The 20,805-nt window shown below is 42.4% G+C and overlaps 1 protein-coding gene across 2 annotated transcripts in view; it reads right to left on the bottom strand.

Moving 5' to 3' along the window:
- The window catches only part of LOC144078412 (single-stranded DNA-binding protein 3), a 94,224-nt gene that overhangs the window by 57,499 nt on the left and 15,920 nt on the right, over nucleotides 1-20,805 (bottom strand). For both annotated transcript variants that reach the window (XM_077606450.1, XM_077606451.1), the window contains exons 3-4: nucleotides 17,859-17,920; nucleotides 8,531-8,615 (exon numbers count right to left, since the gene is read on the bottom strand). In XM_077606450.1, coding sequence (XP_077462576.1) covers nucleotides 8,531-8,615; nucleotides 17,859-17,920 — 147 coding nt within the window. The remainder of the gene's footprint in view (nucleotides 1-8,530; nucleotides 8,616-17,858; nucleotides 17,921-20,805) is intronic.

Genomic DNA, 20,805 nt, shown 5'->3' on the forward strand with positions numbered 1-20,805 from the left:
TTAAACTTAGAGCCCTCCCCATATCTAAAAATTCCCTGTACCAATCCGGTACAAATTTATGATATCTAAATAGTTAAAAAAAAAATTCTACAGTAAATAAGAATAGTTTCTGACCACGAATACAAAAACACACCTTAAAAAAGTATGAGAACTCTTCCCTGTGAAAACATTCTTACTTCAAACTCAACTAATGGCCATAGCTTGAACCTGAAAAAAAAGTACAAATAAAACGGAGATATTCCAAAGAGAATAATTCATACAGCTCTATGTTTTCTATGATGGAGGTTTCCCCACTGCACATGCTTTTCAGCTACTTCTGCTTTTGCCGCCCGTTGCTTCACTTTGAAGCCTTCCCTCCGTCCACGTCTGTCAAACACCCATCCAGAGGAGCTCAGTCCGCTACCCGGAGTCGAGGATCAAATGCTTTACGGCCACTTTAAGCCGGACCACAATGAACCCGCGGGCTGAGGGAATCATAAACAATATTTGATCATCTTGCTTCTGTCACTTCCAGACCTTCGGCAGCAAAGGCGCGCACAGCTTGAGGGCACTTTGGTGGGCGCCTCGGATTGATAAAAGGTGTACAGGCAAGCTGACTGGCCTTAAAAGAGACAATAAACAAGCACAAAGGCAAAAATGCCTGCATGGGACAAACTGTATAGGAGAGGGAGGGGAAACTTAAAAGAAATGGTGGAAAAACGGTGTGTAGGCAGCACTTAAAGCAACGACGGCCAAGAAGAAGAAAAAGAAGATATCGCCGTGCCAACATCATTCCTCTGCTCTCTCTCTCTCCCGATCTCTCTCTCCCTCCCTTCCTCATCTCTCCATCCTAAAAAAAAACCCTACTCTGCTTACATTATGGATGTTATTATTATTCCAGCATGTCGTCATGTCGCCCCCGCTTCTCTCCTTCCCCCGAGCGAGAAAGCGGGCACTGCTGGCACCCAGCCAGATTACCCAATCAATCTCCTGTGAGAGGGGAGGGAGGCAAAGGGGGAGGGTGGCGGGAAAGAGCGCAGAGGGGAGGGAACATGGAAGAAGGACCAAAGAAAAGAGCAGTGGGGTGTGTGTGTGTGTGTGTGTGTGTGTGTGGAGGGAGGTGATGTTGGCGGTGAAAAAGACCTAAGAGGAATGGCAGCTGGGAAAAAAGGAGTGGCTGAGGAAAATTTGCCCAAAAAAAGGGACAATGGACGACGAGAGGAGGAGGGCCCGAGCGCATCGCACCTGGAGAAGACGCCCGTGCACAAAGGCCGGGCCATGGAGCTTGTTTACAGAGTGCGGCTCCTCCCTCTGTGCCACCTGTTACTGCGCTACAGCTTGACAAATGTTTAACCCTCCCAAATGTCCCCTGGCAACAGCCCACGGCCGTCCCATCGTTGCATAATTTTTCATCTTATACACGGGGGCATTGGTAGACACGCCGCTTGCAAGAAATGGAACTGGTTTTGCCTTTCTGACACCTCAGATTAGAAAATGAAGACCAAACTAAGAAAGGACTTTTTCATTTTCCATACTGCTTACCCACAAAAGGGTCATGGGGGGGTGCTGGAGCCTATCCCATCCAACTACGGGCACCAGGCTGGGGAAACCCTAAATTGATGGCCAGCCAATTGCAGCCATTCATATCTATGGGCAATTTAGAGTGTTCAATGAACATGGCGTGCATATTTTTGGGATCTGGGAGGTCACCTACAGAAAACCCACACAACCCAGGGAGTATAATACGGACTCTACACAGGAAGGTCTGAACCTGGGATTTAACCTGCCATCTCAAAACTGTGAGGCCAACACACTAACCACTCGTCCACTGGGCAGAAAAGAATGGATTTTTACGATTACAACAAATTGGGATGTTGGAGGTCACCCACAGAAAACCCACACAACCCAGGGAGTATAATACAGACTACACAGGAAGGTCTGAACCTGGGATTGAACCTGCAATCTCAAAACTGTGAGGCCCACACGCTAACCACTCGTCCACTGGGCAGAAAAGAATGGATTTTTACGATTACAACAAATTGGGATGTTGGAGGTCACCCACAGAAAACCCACACAACCCAGGGAGTATAATACAGACTACACAGGAAGGTCTGAACCTGGGATTGAACCTGCAATCTCAAAACTGTGAGGCCCACACGCTAACCACTCGTCCACTGGGCAGAAAAGAATGGATTTTTACGATTACAACAAATAAAACAACAAAATATTGGCAAATGATTTCAGTGCCTTTAAAAAAAATAAAAAATAGAAGAAATCATCATCAGATTTCTCATGTGAACAATCTCGCTGTTGACTTCAGGATTAGAATCCACATATGCCAAGTTTTATCAGTCTATTTCTGGACACTAATATCGGATTATGCCCTTGTACCTTTAGCCTCGTCCTGACAATTCTTCGCACCGCCGTGTCGCTGACATACTCGCGGAATAAAATCCGCAACGCTTCCGTGCGCGCCGACCTCGGACCGGAGCGGACCGCAGATGTTCGGGGTCGAGACCTCTGGCAGAGCCCGAGCGAAATGTCTCCAACAACAAGTCTCGAAATGCGGCGCTCCCTGAAAGACCGTTTGTCCCGTCATTATAAGCGAGTGTCGCACAGAGAGCGCCGTTCTTCCGTCGGCTTTAATGTGTGCGTGAATGGACGCATTCTCCCTCAAGTCTTTTAATCATCGCCGTCGACATCGCTGCAATCAAAGTGCTTTTGAAGAATTTCTCAACAGAGGAGTACAAAACGTGACTTTGTCCTCTTCAGGGAATTGAAGGTGATTAAAAGCGAAGAAAGAGGAAGATTGACAGAAAGACAACAGTACTTAATGCAACAAGAAAGCCCACTTGAATGGAGGTACAGTGGTGCCTTGAGATGAGGATAATTCCTTGAGACCATGCTCAATACGCTCATATCTTAAATAATCCTTTCTCTGAAAATATGGAAATATTTCAAAAAATGGATTCCAAACTCATCCCCAAAAAGTAATGTGGTCTTTTTCCTTCATTCATTTTCAGAGCTGCTGCTTCTCACAAAGACCACAGGGGTGCTGGAGCCTATCCCAGCCAACAGTAGGCAGTAGGCGGGATTCACCCTGAATTGGTTGCCAGCCAATCACAGGGCACGATAAGACAAACAACCATTCACACTGAAGATCACACCTACGGAGAATTTGGAGTGTCTAATCAGCCAAACATGCATGTTTTTGGCATGCGGGAGAAAACAGGAGTACCTCAACATGATGGTAGTTTTTCCATCCAATCTATGACGTTCTGTAGTGTTTATTAGCAACAAGCTAAGTACTAGACTTTCCAATCTGGCAGCTTCAAGTATGTTCTGCTACTTTTTGGGAAAGGAGTCGAGTTCACTACCAACGCTTATATCTCGAATTTGTGCTTCCAGGGAAAATCAAAAACAGACAAAAAAGGTCAAATATAAAAGAAAAAAAACTCAGGTATAAATCAGGTTATTCCTATCTTTAGGAATCACTATTCTTATCTTTGAAGAAGAAATATTGTGGAAATCAGACATAAGTTTAGTCTAGACTAGGCTCTAGAGTGGCTGCCCACACACTAAGTCTAACATTAGACAATCCTGTAAATATTATATCAAACTATTTTCATTTTTTTTTGCCAGAGCTCATCATTTTGTTGTCCTGTGAAAAAGTCATTTACATGTGAACCGCATACGGTTCCTAATTTTATAAATGCTTGACATATGGTCATGACATATTGCGCTACTAGGATAGGTGCATAAATTGAATTAGAATTCTTGATCTTTGGTTTATTTTTGACAAAGCATATCACTGACACATTGTTTGAAGTTCCTATTGTCTCTGAGAAACAACATAGCGCAAACTTTGTGTGTGCGTATCCATTAGCATACGAGCGTGGCTGCATTGTTACATCACGACAACACAAGGACTTTCCAGGGGTTCCGGGAGCGCAGCCAGGACGCCAATCCCAGCACATTCCCCTGGATTAGCTGTCAACCCGTCCCCAAATCTGGGGATTAGCACTTCATATTGCATTATCTTTCCAAACTGGAGGGTCCAAAACGTCATCGGGGTCCAGTAAGGAACAAGATGCGCTTTCAAACACGGCAACATGGAGCCAAAACCCTGTTGCCAAGCAACCAACTAAATTCCAGGATACAAATGACTAAATGTCACTTATATAGTTTTGTATACTGAGTGTACAGCCATAAAAGCTTACGGCCTCATTTTTTAAATGATTTTTCCCCCTCCATCGGCGGGCACAGTGTCTACACGGCTCCCCCCAGGAGTGCCGTCTTTTTTCACTTTACCACCCTACGGGGGGAAGGAGGAAGCCGTTATCAGCAAGGGGGACGCGAGTGAGGCTTGTTTGGGCCACTTGGTCTATGGGGACCCGCAAACCCGAGTTAATCAGAGACAGACTTGTCACCCCGGGGATTCATACAGTGTCGACCCTGACGGTTCTCCGTCTGCGTCGCACCAATAGCGACCACTTCCTGGTCTGTGTTTAAGAGTTTACTGGGTAGCCATTTAAACAAAGTCAAACTGACTTTTGCAAATGGCTGCTTTGCAAAAAAAAAAACACCCGCCCAGAGTCAATCATTTTGTATACATGGTTGACTGTCACCCCAAGTAAAAACGTTCCACAAACTAAACTAAGTCCACAAAGCCGCACAGCGTTGGTGACGCATTTAAATGACTCACCTTCAAATAGAAGTCTAACGAGAGTGTATTTGTGTATTCCGTCTCACTGGTTGCATTTGATGAAGCAATTAATCAATAGAGCCCGTGGTACATGAGTGGAATCGAGGAACGGGCAACCAACTATGAAGTTGCGTTGGGTCATACACTTAACAATTGAAACACGCTTGGGGGGGGAAAAAAACGTTGAGTCAATGTATTTTTTTTACTTGGGATTCATTTAAATCCAGTCACGGGTGTATGGAAAATTGGATGGATAGACGTCTATGCGTCTACACTTTTGTAAAATGTTCAAGCATCTAACCCGTCTAAGCATCTACCGTGCAGGCTAATTCTCTGAAACTCGGATTCGGATCAGTGCAAATAAACTGAAGGCCACAAAGTACAGTGGTACCTCGACCTACGATCAGCTCTATCTACGACATGCTCGAGGTACGATGAAAATTTTGATCGAAAAATTCGCCCGCGATACGATCAAAATTTCATTGTAGTCTTTTTTTGCTGAATCTCTTTCGTGTATAACAGATATTTACGAGCACTGAACGATTTATTCAGACGAGTTTCGACCAGAAAACGCACAACGCGCATGCGCGGGCAAAAAGCGGGCTTTCTGGGTAATGAAGTATACTCGTGCACACAACGCCGATAGGCAATGGCACCCTTTCTCAGAATAAAACTTCATTACCCACAATCAATACGTGGGTAAGCTGAGCTGTTGCATTACCTGTTATTCTTTCTTTAGCCTTACCACCCGATCGGTCATTCAAGACTACTTCTTGTTGGCAAGTGGTCGTGCGTTATCCTATTGTGAGGACATTTGTGTGCATCATTTTTGGAATATTTTGAAGGGAATACAACAGCAAACAGCCCAACGATAGCGAACGTGAGGGTGGAGGCGTGGCAAACAGCTAACCCGCCCAGAACGAAGGTAAAAAAAGATTAAGACAAAACTAGAATTCAGTTTTGTGTAAAGTTACATTAAACTTATGTTTGAGTGTCTGTATATATTAATCCAAGTTAATTTAAATTTGTTTGTTTGTTTACTAGTGCCGTGGATAAAGTCCCCCCGAACACCCCCCCTTCCGCCTCTGTGTATGTCGCTGTCTCTACCCTCCGCGAAATGCGTCTAATTTTACTTCTATTAAACCCTCTTTATTACTATTAAACCACTAGTCATGTGTTACTTGGTTAATAGATGGCGAATTAGAAGAAATAAAACATTTTATCCAATCCAATATCCTGTTTTTGGTGTTTTTTTCAGCGGGTTGGAACAAATTAATTTGTTTATAGTTCATTTGAATGGGAAACGTCCGCTTGAGTTACGAAAAGCTCGACATATGAGCTCAGTCCCGGAACGGATTAAGATCGTATGTCGAGGTACCACTGTAGTACTATTCCACTCAGTCCTGAAATGACTTCAAATGGTTTTAGGTCAAAACTCAAGCAAGCGTCATCGCCTTAATCCTTGAACTCTTCCAGACTCTCAATTCTTCCAGTCGCAACGTGGCGTACACATTTCAGCTCTAATGCCCTGCCATCTTTAAAACGCACCTTTAAGGCCAGCCGCCATTCAAATTTGGCCGAACCCGGCAGTCATTTAAAGCGTCGACATGCAGGTATCCAACTGGCCTACCTCTGGAGAAAGGTGTAGCAAATTACATGGCATTTAGATGAATTAGACACAGTTGTCAGATTTAATTAACTACTAGGTTTAATTAACCATGTAATTAATCTTATGGTGGTCCAACACATACACACACACACGATAACGTGTCAGATGGCGCCAACGCACATACGCATGACATGCACAACAAATGTAACATGTTGGGTTGTCACGTGTCAAACAAGAGTTGGACTGCCTGCGGGATAAAAGTGCCTCCGTGGAACATGTCGAGTAAAAATAGCAGCTCTAATCTGTTTCAGGTAAAGCGAGCCAGCATACCGCTCAAAAGGCTCATTTACAATGAAGGGATGGTGAGTGAGCAAATGTTAATCATGGTAACAGTTGCGGGGATTGTTTGCGTTATATTCATAATCGTGGTTGAACAAGACAAGGAGTCGCACCAATACAAAAGTTAACTGGGGCCTTGAGATAGGGGTGACCTTACGTTTTAGTTCTCTCAGAGGTGAGCTTTAATTCGGCCTTACTTTCTGCTAAATTTGCATGTAGATGGGCAAACAATGTTAGCAAGCATCTTTTATTATCTTATGTTGCTCAGTTTTGAATCAAGTCACTTCTTTTGCTTATTCTTACCAGGTTACAGTCAAATCAAAAGATGGTTTAAAGTCAACAAAATGTCTCTAGGACAACTGAAATAAATAAAAAAATACTTTCCTTTTTCCCCAACTAAAACATTCAGCCATCTATATACTAAATAAATAAAACAAATATTTACTGATTGTCCCTTTTTGCTTATATTTTCAGTTTTCCCCTATTTTTTCCATTAAAAAAGAGAATATCTATTTTTTTTATATTATTAGACATTCGTTTTTCCAAATAAGAAAGACTATGTATAATTATATCAAAACTACAATGTGCCCTAGGAAACAATAGTCATTTGAAATCCAGCACGACGAGAACTTTCCCGTTCTAAGAATAAAATATGACGGATATTTCATATTTGATTAAGAAAACTACTGGTTCATTTGATCAATCCATGGAATGCGGTCAAAAATACAAACATATTCTTTTCAGAATAATAACATCAATACTTACTCTGCCAGTACATCTATTATACAGAATAGACAACCTTTCCAATTAAAGTGCAAATGACTTCTAAAAAGCGACTGAGCAAAATATAAATAAATGAGCTTGATCCACAAAGGCCATTTTTGCCTCTATTTGATGGGACAGCCCCTCCAAAAATATGGTATATTTATCTATGGGTGTTACTGATTGACCACCACAACTCTTCAGAGGCTGACAGGGTCAAGAGGGCGAGATACCCGGACCTTTTATGGCCCTTGCATCCACCGCTAGTGAATCCTTTCAACCATACTTTATCCATGCATGCATTGTGAGTGCCTCAACGCTAATATGCTCGTGTGACCAGCCAGCTGCTTTATGCGCCTTGACCTTTAAAGGAGCAATAAATAAGACGGGCTGCGGCGTGACCTTTCATCAGGGGAAGTTTCCTCTCTGAGCCCAAAGTTCAGGGGTCAGCATTTGAGGAAGTGCGGAAGGTAAATTGTCTGAGCGCTTGCCAAAACACTTACGGAATTGAATCTGCTGTAGACTAGGACGCAAAATACGCAGTCAAATAATTGAACCAAAAAAAAATACCCTGACACTATTGGATTGTTTCTACTTGTTAAGGAGTAATAGCTTCTAACTTTAAGTATGTTTTAAGCCATTGGGTTGTAAAAATAACATCTCTCACCAGGATTTAAACGCTTTCTAAAATGGGTGACTTTTCAGAAAAGCCTAAAAAGGCATTCATATTTCTAAAGCATAATAAATACGACAATTCCGAGGGGAATTCGAAGGCATCCAGTAAATATGTTAAACAGACGACAGCCAAAGGACACATTCGCATTATGGCTGGTTGTCCGATTTTTGTCCCAGATGCACTTTGGGTACCCACAGAGGGCGATACCCAATCAAGTGAAAAATGATAGACTGGCACGAACGCTCTCTATCTTTCAAAGATGGACGTCTCAAGGCTTTCTCATCAAATAAAAACAGCATTCCCACGTGATGCATTTTTTAAAACCACCCAGCTTCAGGCAGACTTCACCCCCCCAAAAAACACAGAAGGCAGCAGCAAAGATACAGAAAAGCGTAGCACCGAGATAAGAGACCCCCCACCCCTCAATTTCGGTAATTGACGGGGGAGCTGATGGACTCACATAATCGTGGAAGGCCTTGGCCTCGCTGGAATGTTCGCATGTCTCCCTCCGGTCCGGGGCGGCGCAATACAGATCCCAGAATACGCTGCAGGGGAAAAAAGAGGGGTGTTAAACATTGACAAACATGCTCGTACAATATGTGCTTAAGTCATCTAATAGAGACAAGTGCGCAGATGAATAGACAGTGTTGCCACAATAACGCTGTGATTCATTGATGCTTTGTGCTTTTTTTTTCCCTTTGTGTGTCACTTTGACAACTAAACAAAGTGGGACAGGTTCGTGCTCCAGTGTACCTTTTTGTTACGTGCACATAAAAAGCAGAGATTAATATAGCAGCCAAAACAAAAGATGATCATCCGCCGCACTGGGACGCTCTTGTCAGTATCTTCTTAGGCTTATTTATTAAGTGCAATCAGAGTTTCATGTTTCCGTCATGCAAACAGACACGCATTAAAGGAGAAACTGAATGTATTAAAAAGGCAGCGCAGATATTGTATCATGCGCTTAATATAATGGCATTTGGCAAAGATAAGACATAAAACTGAAAATAACAAACAATTCCTCGCACACCAGGGAACACGAAAGGCTTAGATTTAACATTTAATTGAATTTCATTACTGTGATCGAACCAAATGCAATACACTGTTAACAGATACACACTCATATTGTGTGTTTTGTTAAGTATATCTCCTCCACAAACACTCTAAGCTCAATTGACATTTCAGTGGGGTAATATTTCATATAATCATTTTCGATTAAATTTGTAGGAATTCACTGTACTTGTATGAAAACACTGAAAAATAAAAATGTTCTTTGGGCCTGTTGGTTTCTCAAAAACTATTTCCTTCTTTATACTAAAATTTCTGTATTGACTCGATTAATTCCATCATACATATCAGCATTTTTTCTATATTCTGGAGTGGGGGGGCAGATAACGTCCCCCGATAGGAAGCAGAAAAGGGTTACCTAAAGTCCCACCCTGCCTGGCCTTACAACCCACAATATTGACCAATCAGCTGCGATCGAGTTACTTAATGTCGAATCAGCCGTAGTGATATTAGTTCATTAGCACCAGTCCCATGTCTCTGGGGGTCCAGGAGGGGTCCCGCTCTAAATGGGCCCTTAATTACTACACTGAGATCAAGTACCTGCTAAGTCGGTCTCATTCTTGTCCAATTGATTTTCAATGTTCAACTGTTGAGCAAGGGGAAGTAGGTTATGTTGTTTAAAAATAGCTCTAAATAAATTCTACACTGGGGGCAGATCCCAGGGTACACGGTCGATTGGTCGCCGGTCTTTTGGTCGCCCGGAAGGTTATTGATAATTACCATTTAAACTGTTGCTCAAATTCACTAAATACAAACTGCAAATTACTATTTAGTCATACTTAACTTAGTCATACTAGTAATTATTAGGCTAAAGAAAAGCTCCAAATTTCCCGGACTTTTATTGTTTTTTGTTGGAGAACTTGTTAAGACCCTGACTGACATACCTTCTTAAAGAGACAACTCATGTATATACAAACTCTTATACACTCACACGTCGGCTCAGTGAAACTGCTCATGGCAATTGTTGGCTTTTATTGATGCGTAGACCGTGTTGTTTTACCTTGTTTTGTCGCCGGTCTTTTGGTCGTCGGTCTTTTGGTCGCCGGTCTTTTGGTCGCGGTCCGGGCGACCAAAAGACAGCGACCAAAAGACCGGCGGCCAATCGACCGCACACGGATCCCAGTGTGCACCTAAGCTTCTATACAAGCAGAGTACTCATTGTAATTCTATTCGTTTTATTTAACATTTTATTCATTTACAATAGTATTTTCTATTTATAAAAGACTACAGTTTAATAATATTTTAAAATATTCAATAATGATTAGGCGGCATGGTGCAGAGTGGTTGGCCGTTCCCCCTCGCAGGTCTGAGATCGCGGGTTCAATCATCTTGTGCATATAACACCTGGACACTGATAGTATTTTTTAGCATTTAGCTAAACAGACTGTTGTTGAGCAAAGCGAGGTGGTTGTTTTAAATTCACAAGGTGTACTACTCTTGGTTTTATGTTCAGTCTGATGGTAAACGTTATCTGTGAGTGGCTATAAACAGCTTTAAGTCTGCTCACTAGCCACCAAACTGCTGATCATTGTGAAGTGGCTTGAGTTCAATGCCACTCAAATTCTTGCTCGCTTCTCCAAGACGACCTTGTAATTCATGGGTGTCCAAACCAGTCCCTCAAGGGTCACACTGAAACAGGTTTCATACCAACCGATGGAGAGGATACATTTTGTAACGAATCTGTTGTCTTCATATTGGAGTGTCATCATTAGATTGCAGTCAGGTGCTGCTTCTTTCTGATTGGTAAACTGTCCATTCTGGATCCGTTGGAACAAAAACCTGCACCCACAACGGACCTGTGTGCAATAGTTTGGACAATATATACAAATATTTGGGTTTCCGGACTATTAAACGACCAGGTGAATTGTCTATTCCTTTTAGCAACATCTCAACACACAATAATTGCATTATGTGTCGTTTAATAGTCTGGAAACCCAAATATTTGTATACATATTATTAAAAAGGGCATTTTCCAATAATATGTTCTTAACGGTACTCGGACGTTTCGTCGAAAGACGTTTGGTCTCCGGATGTTTGGTCGACCGGACGTTTGGTAGAACGGACGTTTGGCAGAACGGACGTTTGGCAGAACGGACGTTTGGCAGAACGGACGTTTGGTAGAACGGACGTTTGGTAGAACGGACGTTTGGTCGCCGGGTTGTTACTGTTGAAACCAGCTCTCAAAATTATAATCATGAGAGAGAGTGAGTTTAATATCTAATATCAAAATATTAACAGTAAACTCTGTCATAATTTGACAGCGAGCGAACCCGGCGACCAAACGTCCGTTCTACCAAACGTCCGGTCGACCAAACGTCCGGTCGACCAAACGTCCGGTCGACCAAACGTCCAGTCGACCAAACGTCCAGTCGACCAAACGTCCAGTCGACCAAACGTCCAGTCGACCAAACGTCCGTTCTACCAAACGTCCGGTCGACCAAACGTCCGTTCTACCAAACGTCCGGTCGACCAAACGTCCGTTCGACCAAACGTCCGGTCGACCAAACGTCCGTTCTACCAAACGTCCGGTCGACCAAACGTCCGTTCTACCAAGCGTCCGGTCGACCAAACGTCCGTTCTACCAAACGTCCGGTCGACCAAACGTCCGTTCTACCAAACGACCGGGGACCAAACGTCTTTCGACGAAACGTCCGGTCACGGTTCTTAACATTTTGTCTGTGCAGTCAATAGATGCTTCATGATGGTCGCAATCTGACTCTGGAATGGGTCATGTCTCAAATATGAAGTAATTGGAATTCAAGCAGCGTCCCACAAGAGATTACATTCGACCTCAAACTTTCCACAGTATTTCTAAGCTCTGCTTCTTTCGATTCATTTTGATGACATGTTATTTAAGGGCAAATTGAACAAAACCGCTTCCAAAATCAAAGTTCCAAAAATAAAAGGCCTTTAAAAAAAACAACAACACTTTCCAACCTTTAGCACCAACCTCTCAGACTTGTGACAATGTGAACTAAAATAGAAGTGTTAAGAGTATTTATAGATGAAACAACAGAGTTGGTGCCCTGGGGCGCTCGGCAAGCGCAGGGGTGCCCTCTAAGACACAACTTGACGAGTGCATAAGCTCTGTGTGTATGTAAGTGCGTGTGCCTCACTTGACAATAAAGTCAGTGTACATTATCATATCTCTGTGTCGGTGTTAAAGAGATTTCTGCCGCGCCGGAGCGACGAGGGCGATGCAACCATCGCAAATCCAATCAGCTCTCGGGGGAAATGAAAGGGGATGCGAGGTTCAAGTTAGTTACAAAAAAATATATATACAAATACTCCAGGTACATACATTGTGAGGGCTTTAAGGAGCGACGTGATATAACATCTCCTGGCCTCGGAAGTCTAATATATATTGCCGTTTGAACAGCTGACTTGTGGAATCTCATTGTCAGTCTCGCTGTATCATCTGACACTGGATCGACTTTCATTCTTTGGGTATTATTTGTGGACTTGAATGCATCCTCTGCACGCTGGAGACGAAAATACTAGGAGGGATGTAGTGGCCCTCGCTAAATAAGGGCACCAAAATCCAACGAAAAAGCCAACGCTTGCACACGCGGCTGAGTACAATCGTGTGCGGTCGATTGGTCGCCGGTCTTTTGGTTGCGGTCTTTTGGTCGCCCCGAACGTGACAACGGGCGACCAAAAGACCGGCGACCAAAAGACCGACGACCAAAAGACCAGCGACAAAACAAGGTAAAACAACACGGTCTATGCGTCAATAAAAGCCAACAATGGCCATGAGCAGTTTCACTGAGCCGACGTTTGAGTGTATAAGAGTTTGTATGTACATGCGTTGTCCCTTTAAGAAGCTACGTCAGTCAGGGTCTTAACAAGTTCTCCAACAAAAAACAATAAAAGTCCGGGAAATTTGGAGCTTTTCTTTAGCCAAATAATTACTAGGGCATCAAGTATGACTAAATAGTAATTCGCAGTTTGTATTTAGGGAATTTGAGCAATGATTTAAATGGTAATTATCAATAACCTTCCGGGCGACCAAAAGACCGGCGACCAAAAGATCGGCGACCAAAAGACCGGCGACCAATTGACCGTGTACCGAGTACGATATGCCAAGAACATGTGTGAGGCCTATTTTACACTTCTTTCACGCATATCAAAATGATCTGATACATCAACATTTGTAGTTAATTACCAACAGCTATTTGATAAGGAATCCCACACCCCTTGTAACAAGTTCTATCCAATTATCCAATCATTCCAATCTAATGATCCAATCTTTGCCATCTTCTTTCGGAATCAAGGCTGGCAAAGCGATGTTATTTGAGCTGCAAGGGGGCTAGGGAAGAGGGGGGTGGGCGCAAGGTGCCTTTCTGCTCTTTTTTAGAGCTGATGCAAACATGTAGCTAGCTATACGGTCTTTCATTTCTTCCTTCAAAGCTGATATACAACAGGCATTTTTTTTCACGCCAACTCATTGGCAAAAAACAACATGGGATTAGAATTCAGACATCCAGAAGACAATTACTGAAATTAAATGCCATCATGATAATTATTTGCAATTAACTGTGGTTAGACAAAGCCATCGGTTACAATGGGGCTTTTGCGCTATAATAAGGCACGTAAACAAAGCCAGGCACACACAGTTTGGCAGGTCTGAGCCGTAATCCCTTCTGCTACTTCGGTTAGTGGCGAGTTAGCACACAGCTAGCAAGAAACTGAGAGAAAATTTGGATTATTCGCATTCTCACGTTTATTTTTCAAGAGATCTAAACCCCAAATTTCAGATGTCAAAGGAGAATATCCAAGCCACGAGTCCACTGTCCTTAATTTTTTAAATTCCTTAAAATATAACCCATAAACATGTAAATATAGGGCACAGGGAATTAAATACGGTATGGTTAATGTTGCATTTCCCAAGGTGTACTCCATTTTATTTTATTTTTCACAAGAATTAAGTTGGATTTTCTCCCTAATAAATTATTGAATTGAATGTTGTCATTTTGTCAATTTTGTAATATTCCTCCCGGTCATTATTGATGCCAATAAATTTGAGTTAGTTTACACAGTTTCAATGAGTTATCTCTTTTACTTTTAATCCTAGTTTTTACTTATTTCCATCAACAAAAATGTTTTTTCGATTGTAGTTTTCGTCTTTTCACTAATTTTTCCTCACAATGATAACCTTGATAACATCTTAAATCAGAAAGAAATACACACTCACTACATTTATACGAAAAACAACCATAATGCTCGAGCAAATTCCCCACTACCTTTGGATTCAGAGACGTGAACAATATAAAAATGACGTCTACAATAACTCAGATATCCAAATAATGAAGGGGAAACTAATCTTTAAGAATTTAGACTTTTACGAGGTATCCGATCAAAAAAACACCACACGATAAACATGAACAACAAAGGGCCGGCACCTAGAAATTCCCATGTTGGGATGGATTATTGTGTGGGGGGTGAGCGGAGGGGTGCTCAAAGGTTTAGAATTCAGTGGCCATCCAGTGAAAACTGGTTAAAAATATCGATTTAAGGATAAAGAGGAGACAAATAGCAGTGGCCAATAGAGAAGGAGCTAATGACACAATCAACACCTGCAGCCTTCACAAGGGCTTTTCTTTATCCTTCCACCCATAACAACAGATGTGGATGAGTGACCCCCGCTAAAAAGCTTCAGTCCCCCAACACCTCCCCACTCCCTTCCTCGGCCATATTCTAAAGTGACACACCCCCACGCCATCCTACAGGAAGCATCCGCAGAGGAGGCGAAGAGCAGCCTGGTGAGGTGCTGAGGAGGCAAAGGCTGGGGGGTGGGGCAAGGGTGACAGAGGGGTCGGGGTCTTAGATTTGGCTGTTTAACACAAAAGAGACTGCAATGCAAAGAGTTAATCCATTCGGGGGTCTCTCTTCCGCAAACAAAGGACGGGCCTGCAGACAAAGGTTGCAAGGGGGTGGGTGGGGAGCGACGTGGAAGGTTGGTGGCTTTCCTACCATCTGGAGCTTTTGTTTTGGGGGAGGTTTGCGAGAGGAGAGGAGTAGGGGGGTGTTAGTGTCCAATGGGTGGACCCTCGCGACAACCCCGGGATGCCACCTCCCCCCCCTCCTGAGTCCGCATGTCCACGTGCTAAGCGGCCCAGACAGACAGTCCACAGCTAGGTCGAATTAGCCTGCCCGGCTAATCATCGGCCTCCTATCCACTCGTTCAAAATCAAAGACCTAGTCTAAGTCAGCGATCCCCAACGTTTTTTTGGGACCCTCAGAAAGGAAGGAGAAAAGAAACAAAGTGAAGAGATTGTAAATGTAAATCAACATTAAGCTGAAACACATGGTGATGAGTTGGAGTATGTTCATCTTCAAATGTTATCGATAAAATACTTTTTGTCCGAGCGCCCTGTCCAACCCCATGTGCGGTCTTTTGGTCGCCATCTTTTGGTCGCCGGTCTTTTGGTCGCAGTCTTTTGGTCGCAGTCTTTTGGTCGCCCCGACCGCAACAACGGGCGACCAAAAGACCGCCGACAAAACAAGGTAAAACAACACGGTCTACGCATCAATAAAAGCCAACAATGGCCATGAGCAGTTTCACTGAGCCGACGTGTGAGTGTATAAGAGTTTGTATGTACATACATGCGTTGTCCCTTTAAGAAGCTACGCCAGTCAGGGTCTTAACAAGTTCTCCAACAAAAAAAAACAATAAAAGTCCGGGAAATTTTGAGCTTTTCTTTAGCCTAATAATTACTAGGGCATTAAGTATGACTAAATAGTAATTCACAGTTTGTATTTAGGGAATTTGAGCAACAATTTAAATGGTAATTATCAATAACCTTCCGGGCGACCAAAAGACCGGCGACCAATCGACCGTGTACCGTCCAACTTAACCTGGTAGCAGTCCACTAGGATATGCTACACTATGTCATCTCCCAGACTGTGCTACACTCAAAACAGATTCACACACTGTATATTTGCCTTTTGTCACCATCACTGTCCGACAGTGAGAAGCCGGTCTTTTTAAAAACCATTATGAGCCGTGTCAACACGCTCCACAATGACAACACACACTGAGGTCCAAAGAGGATGAATAAACGAAACGGCACGTTTATTATACAGATCCGAGCCGGGGGGCTTTGGGGAAGAGCATGAACGACGAACAAAGCGGCCCTCCCGTCAAACCTCTTATTCCGCCTTTCTCTGCCCTCGTGCCGAGAATCCATCCAACGCTCCAACCTCGCCGGCTCGTCTGCATCTTTTTGTGCACCCTTCCCAGATTCTTCGGTGCTTATCACAGTTCCACTTGTTTCACTTTAGTGTAAAGTTGGATTTCTAAGCCGTTGGTCTGAAACCAGGAAAATGCTTTTGGGGAGGGCAGTACGGTACATTCCAAGACAGTAATATAAATGTGTTGATTCCTTCTCAGAAGGTGCCGTCTAAAGAGTTTTCAGAAATGTAAGCGATCCCAGACATGTCGAGCAGGGGGAAAATATCTGAATGTGCGTTTACTGCAGTGTGTGGTCTTCTCCGGCCGGATGACCAAGCAGAAGCACACCACATACATAATGATATATATCCCACTGACAATCACAAGTCCTTCTCCTAAACTAAAAGTCTGCCATAGCACTAAGCCACAGGTGTCAAAGTGGCGGCCCGGGGGCCAAATCTGGCCCGCCGCATCATTTTGTGTGGCCCGGGAAAGTCAATCATGAGTGCCGACTTTCTGTTTTAGGATCAAATTAAAATGAAGATTATAGATGTATATCATATTTCCTGATTTTCCCCCTTTTAGATCAATAATTTTATTTTTTAATCAATTTTTTCTGTGTTTTTAGTTCAAAAATCATTTTGTAATATGTAAAAATTATTTTCTGTTTTCCACTTTAATATGGATTACAATTAAAGAAAAATTTGGTTTCCTTTTGAAATGAAAAACAAATGATTAAAAGAAATTTTCCCTTACTAAGAAAAAAAACCCTCAAATAAACATTGTTTTTAATGTTGCTTTTAATCCAGTTCTTTTAATCAATTTATTTTAAAAAAACCTAAATATTATATCTAAAATGGTCCGGCCCACATGAAATCGAGTTGACGTTAATGCGGCCCGCGAACCAACCCGAGTGACACCCTTGCCTTTGTGCATCATTAATTTCCTTTTCAATATGTATGTTAACAAAGCCCACAATGCACTACAACAATTTGCTTAGGTGTTGAATTCAACGCCTTGCTACAATAATTACATAACTACCGGTCTTTCACCTCCACATTACATGGCCCTATTTGACTGCATTGAAAAGTACCACTTGGTTGCCAACCGGGATTGTCTCTGTGGAGGACAACGGTGTCAGGCTGCAAGCTCACTGACCCGAGCCAGACAGAACAGAACACACTGTCCGCTGTTTACGAAGCATTAGCAGACTTGGCGGGTTGGGTAACGGGCTGAAGAGAAGGAACACAGATCCACGAGAAATCATGCAAAATGTGAACTTTTCAGACATTGCTGCATTGAAGGAGTGGAGTTTAGTGAATAGCGTTCGAACGGAAGTGAACTGACTGGTGAATGACAGGATGCAAAGAGTGCTTCAACATATGTGAGATGATGCACTTAGCATTCCCTGCAATTACTGTCCGCCTTCCCCCCACTCGTATGCATTCCTCTGGCTCATCACAGCAAGGACTCTTACGGTAGTAACGTGAGCCACGAGTAGGATTGTGTTTTGACATAGTTTGATCATATCGCCATATATACATACCACCACCACGAGTGTAAAAATCCCGGAGGTTCCCCCAGTGTGATGTTCTTCTCCCATCGGATCTGAGAGGGAGACAAAAAAAGTCAAAGCGTTAGTTCAGTTTGCTTGAATGTCCGCCGTCAAAACTTAGTTGCTTGGATGGAAAAGGTTTTTTTTTCCAGAAAGTTTGTCACTCTCCGCTGCTCTCAAGAGGAGCAAGAACTCCAGCTGCTATTTGGGTGTCCAGATAAGATTCCGATCGTGATTGCGGACCTGCTACCTGCTTCGCACACGCTCTGAAACTGACAGCACGGACCAAGGAATACCACTTCGCTATCCCAGGTGTTCTTTTTACAGGAAAAAATAAGTACTAGAATGTAGGTTTTTGTATTACTCAAGACTGGTCTTAGTCTTGTCTTTGAATCAACTTCCTAAACTCTCAGTTTTGTCTCCGTCTCTGACTGGCTGGCAGGAAAAAGTCAGGATTTTCTGCAAGGCTAGCACTAGTATTCTTCATTTTGTATTTTTGCATTTTAGAATCCATTTTTATGGTTATTTCTATCTCGGGGGGGGGGGGGGTTCCTTATTGGACAATTTGTGGTCTCAGATAACATGGTTTGAGCCCAAAAGTACTAGTAAGTAGCAGGTGGTTTAAACCACTCCCGGTCAACTATTTGTCCGTCAGAGACATCAATAATGCAATATTTCACTCCACAGTCTCCACTTTGCTAGACTGATCCATTCCCTGCCCTCAGTCTCTTCTTTAATGATAGACTCAGACATGGTTATTGCAGCATTCTACCACAAAGTCTCCACTTTGCTGCAGTCGTCACTTTTATGGCTGTCCCCAGTTTCCTTTGGAATAATAAACTCCCCATTGTTGCCAACAGTCATATTTATTCTTTCTTTCTCCTCTATTATCTTTGTCTTACGCTGTACTTTAAATGCTCCAAACTAACATCCCAGTGGCCTGGTTTTCACATTTTCCCGTGTTGATTAATGTGAAGTGGAGATGAACACCAACTTGATTGAAAGAGGCATGAAGGATCAGATAAAAATGTCATTTCTTTATCTCACTGCACTGTGAATCCTGAGAATTCTTTGTCTCCAAAGAGTCAACACTGATTAGCGGGAAATTTGGTTGAAATTTGGCATCTTAAACTTCAACCCAGCTTCCTCAAACATCTTGGGAATGCATTGAGAAGCCTTTGCCTTCGACATGGATCAGCAATCTTCCGAAAATTCAAATACTATTTGCAAACAGTGCCAAGTGGAATACACACTACATGCACCCACTGATCTGACATTTGACCTACGAAATCAAATTGTTGTACATTGCCTTTGAACAATAATCTCTGAATAAAGTCTGGCTGATAAAATAGTGGATATTGATTCGTCTGTTAACCACAGTTAACTGATTCTTAGTCGACCCAATTTCATCCCAAACAAATAAGTTATTTTCTTTAACGTAAAGGCTTGAAGAGTCTTCGCTCATAATTGCAAGCAGTGATAGAAGACACCAAATTCCTCCAGACTACAGCCAAACCCAACTTAATAACGTAACCACATTTCCTATTGAGTTGCTCTTTCTCTATCTTACATGTGCTTCTAGTCCAACCAAATATTCTTGGAGAGTGCGCACATCCTGTAAACGTGAGCACCTCACCGTGGGAGGACCAAAGGTTAATTGAGAGTCCAGGCCAACAGTGCTCTCATTAGAAGGACCCTAGCGACTGAGCGTCCCTTCAGTCAACCTGCGCTGACCTACGTCCTTAATCGTTTTTAAACATCTTTGTACATATGGGAGAAAGGGAAGATATGGAGGAAGCTACAGTCAGCAGTTGGATAGAGTTATTTTAATCTGAAGTACCAGTTAGGATTGTTCGGCTAAACACAGAAATACAAAATAAATCATTTTAACTTTGACATTTTTGCAGTAAGACGAATCCAAAAGTAATGCAAAACTAACAAATGCCTATATTACATGTTGGGATTGATTATCTTTAGCATTCGACTCATTGAGCAGCAGTTTCATTGTGTTTTTTTACGCAGCGGTGATTCACAAACTGTGCTGAGATTGTAACTGTAATGGCAGTTTTTATCAGATGTTTCCCACACAAAATTAAGTTTAAGTACTTTATGAAATGTTATACTCCAATAAAAAATAGCATTTTCAGCTTCTATTGTTACGTACCGTTTAAGACTAACATTTATTTTGTGAGGAATTATTTCTATCCAAATGTGGACCAGCCATTTGTAGATTTTTCATCCAAGGTTAATTCATGACTCCATTATGTTGAAAATAAACAGTAAATGTCAGTGCACTTATACAGAGGGTCTTTGGTTTACAATGGTCTCAACTATTGACTTTTGATGGTTTAGAATGGTGTGCATTGAACTAGTTTCTGGCAATTACGCTTTAGTGAACCAGAGGAATAAAGGAAAAGAACTGTTCACTGTTAGTATGTTTTTTTTATTTCATTATTCTATTTTTCATGTTTTTCTGTTCTTGTTTGTATTGAAAAAAATCTATTATATCTTTAACGTGTTCGCCACCGCGGACACCCTTGTACTTCCATGTCTTCATAGCGTTGTATAAATAACATGGTGGACTTGGTGATCATAATGTTCTTATTAAGAAGAAGGGAGAAAACTCAAAACAATTCGATAGTACTTTGTCCACATCCGGTTGAAGGCCAGATAAAAAACCAGACGAAACGAATGCCGAAAACATACGGAACGTATCTGCAATGGTGTCGAACATCCTTTTCCGTTGACGGACACTCTGATTCGACGTTATTAACTTTCTCCTCTCCTTTATACTTTCATCATGGCCTTTTTGAGCCGTGTGATTTTACGGACGACCTCCGAGCTGTAAACACTGTCATCTGGTCAAACAGTCGGTAAATGGACGTGTAGTGGTTTGTTTGGTGTTGAGCTACTTCCGCCACTGTAATGAATCCCCAGC

This window comes from Stigmatopora argus, chromosome 8, assembly GCF_051989625.1.
Source record: "Stigmatopora argus isolate UIUO_Sarg chromosome 8, RoL_Sarg_1.0, whole genome shotgun sequence".
NCBI classification, from domain to species: Eukaryota; Metazoa; Chordata; class Actinopteri; order Syngnathiformes; family Syngnathidae; genus Stigmatopora; species Stigmatopora argus.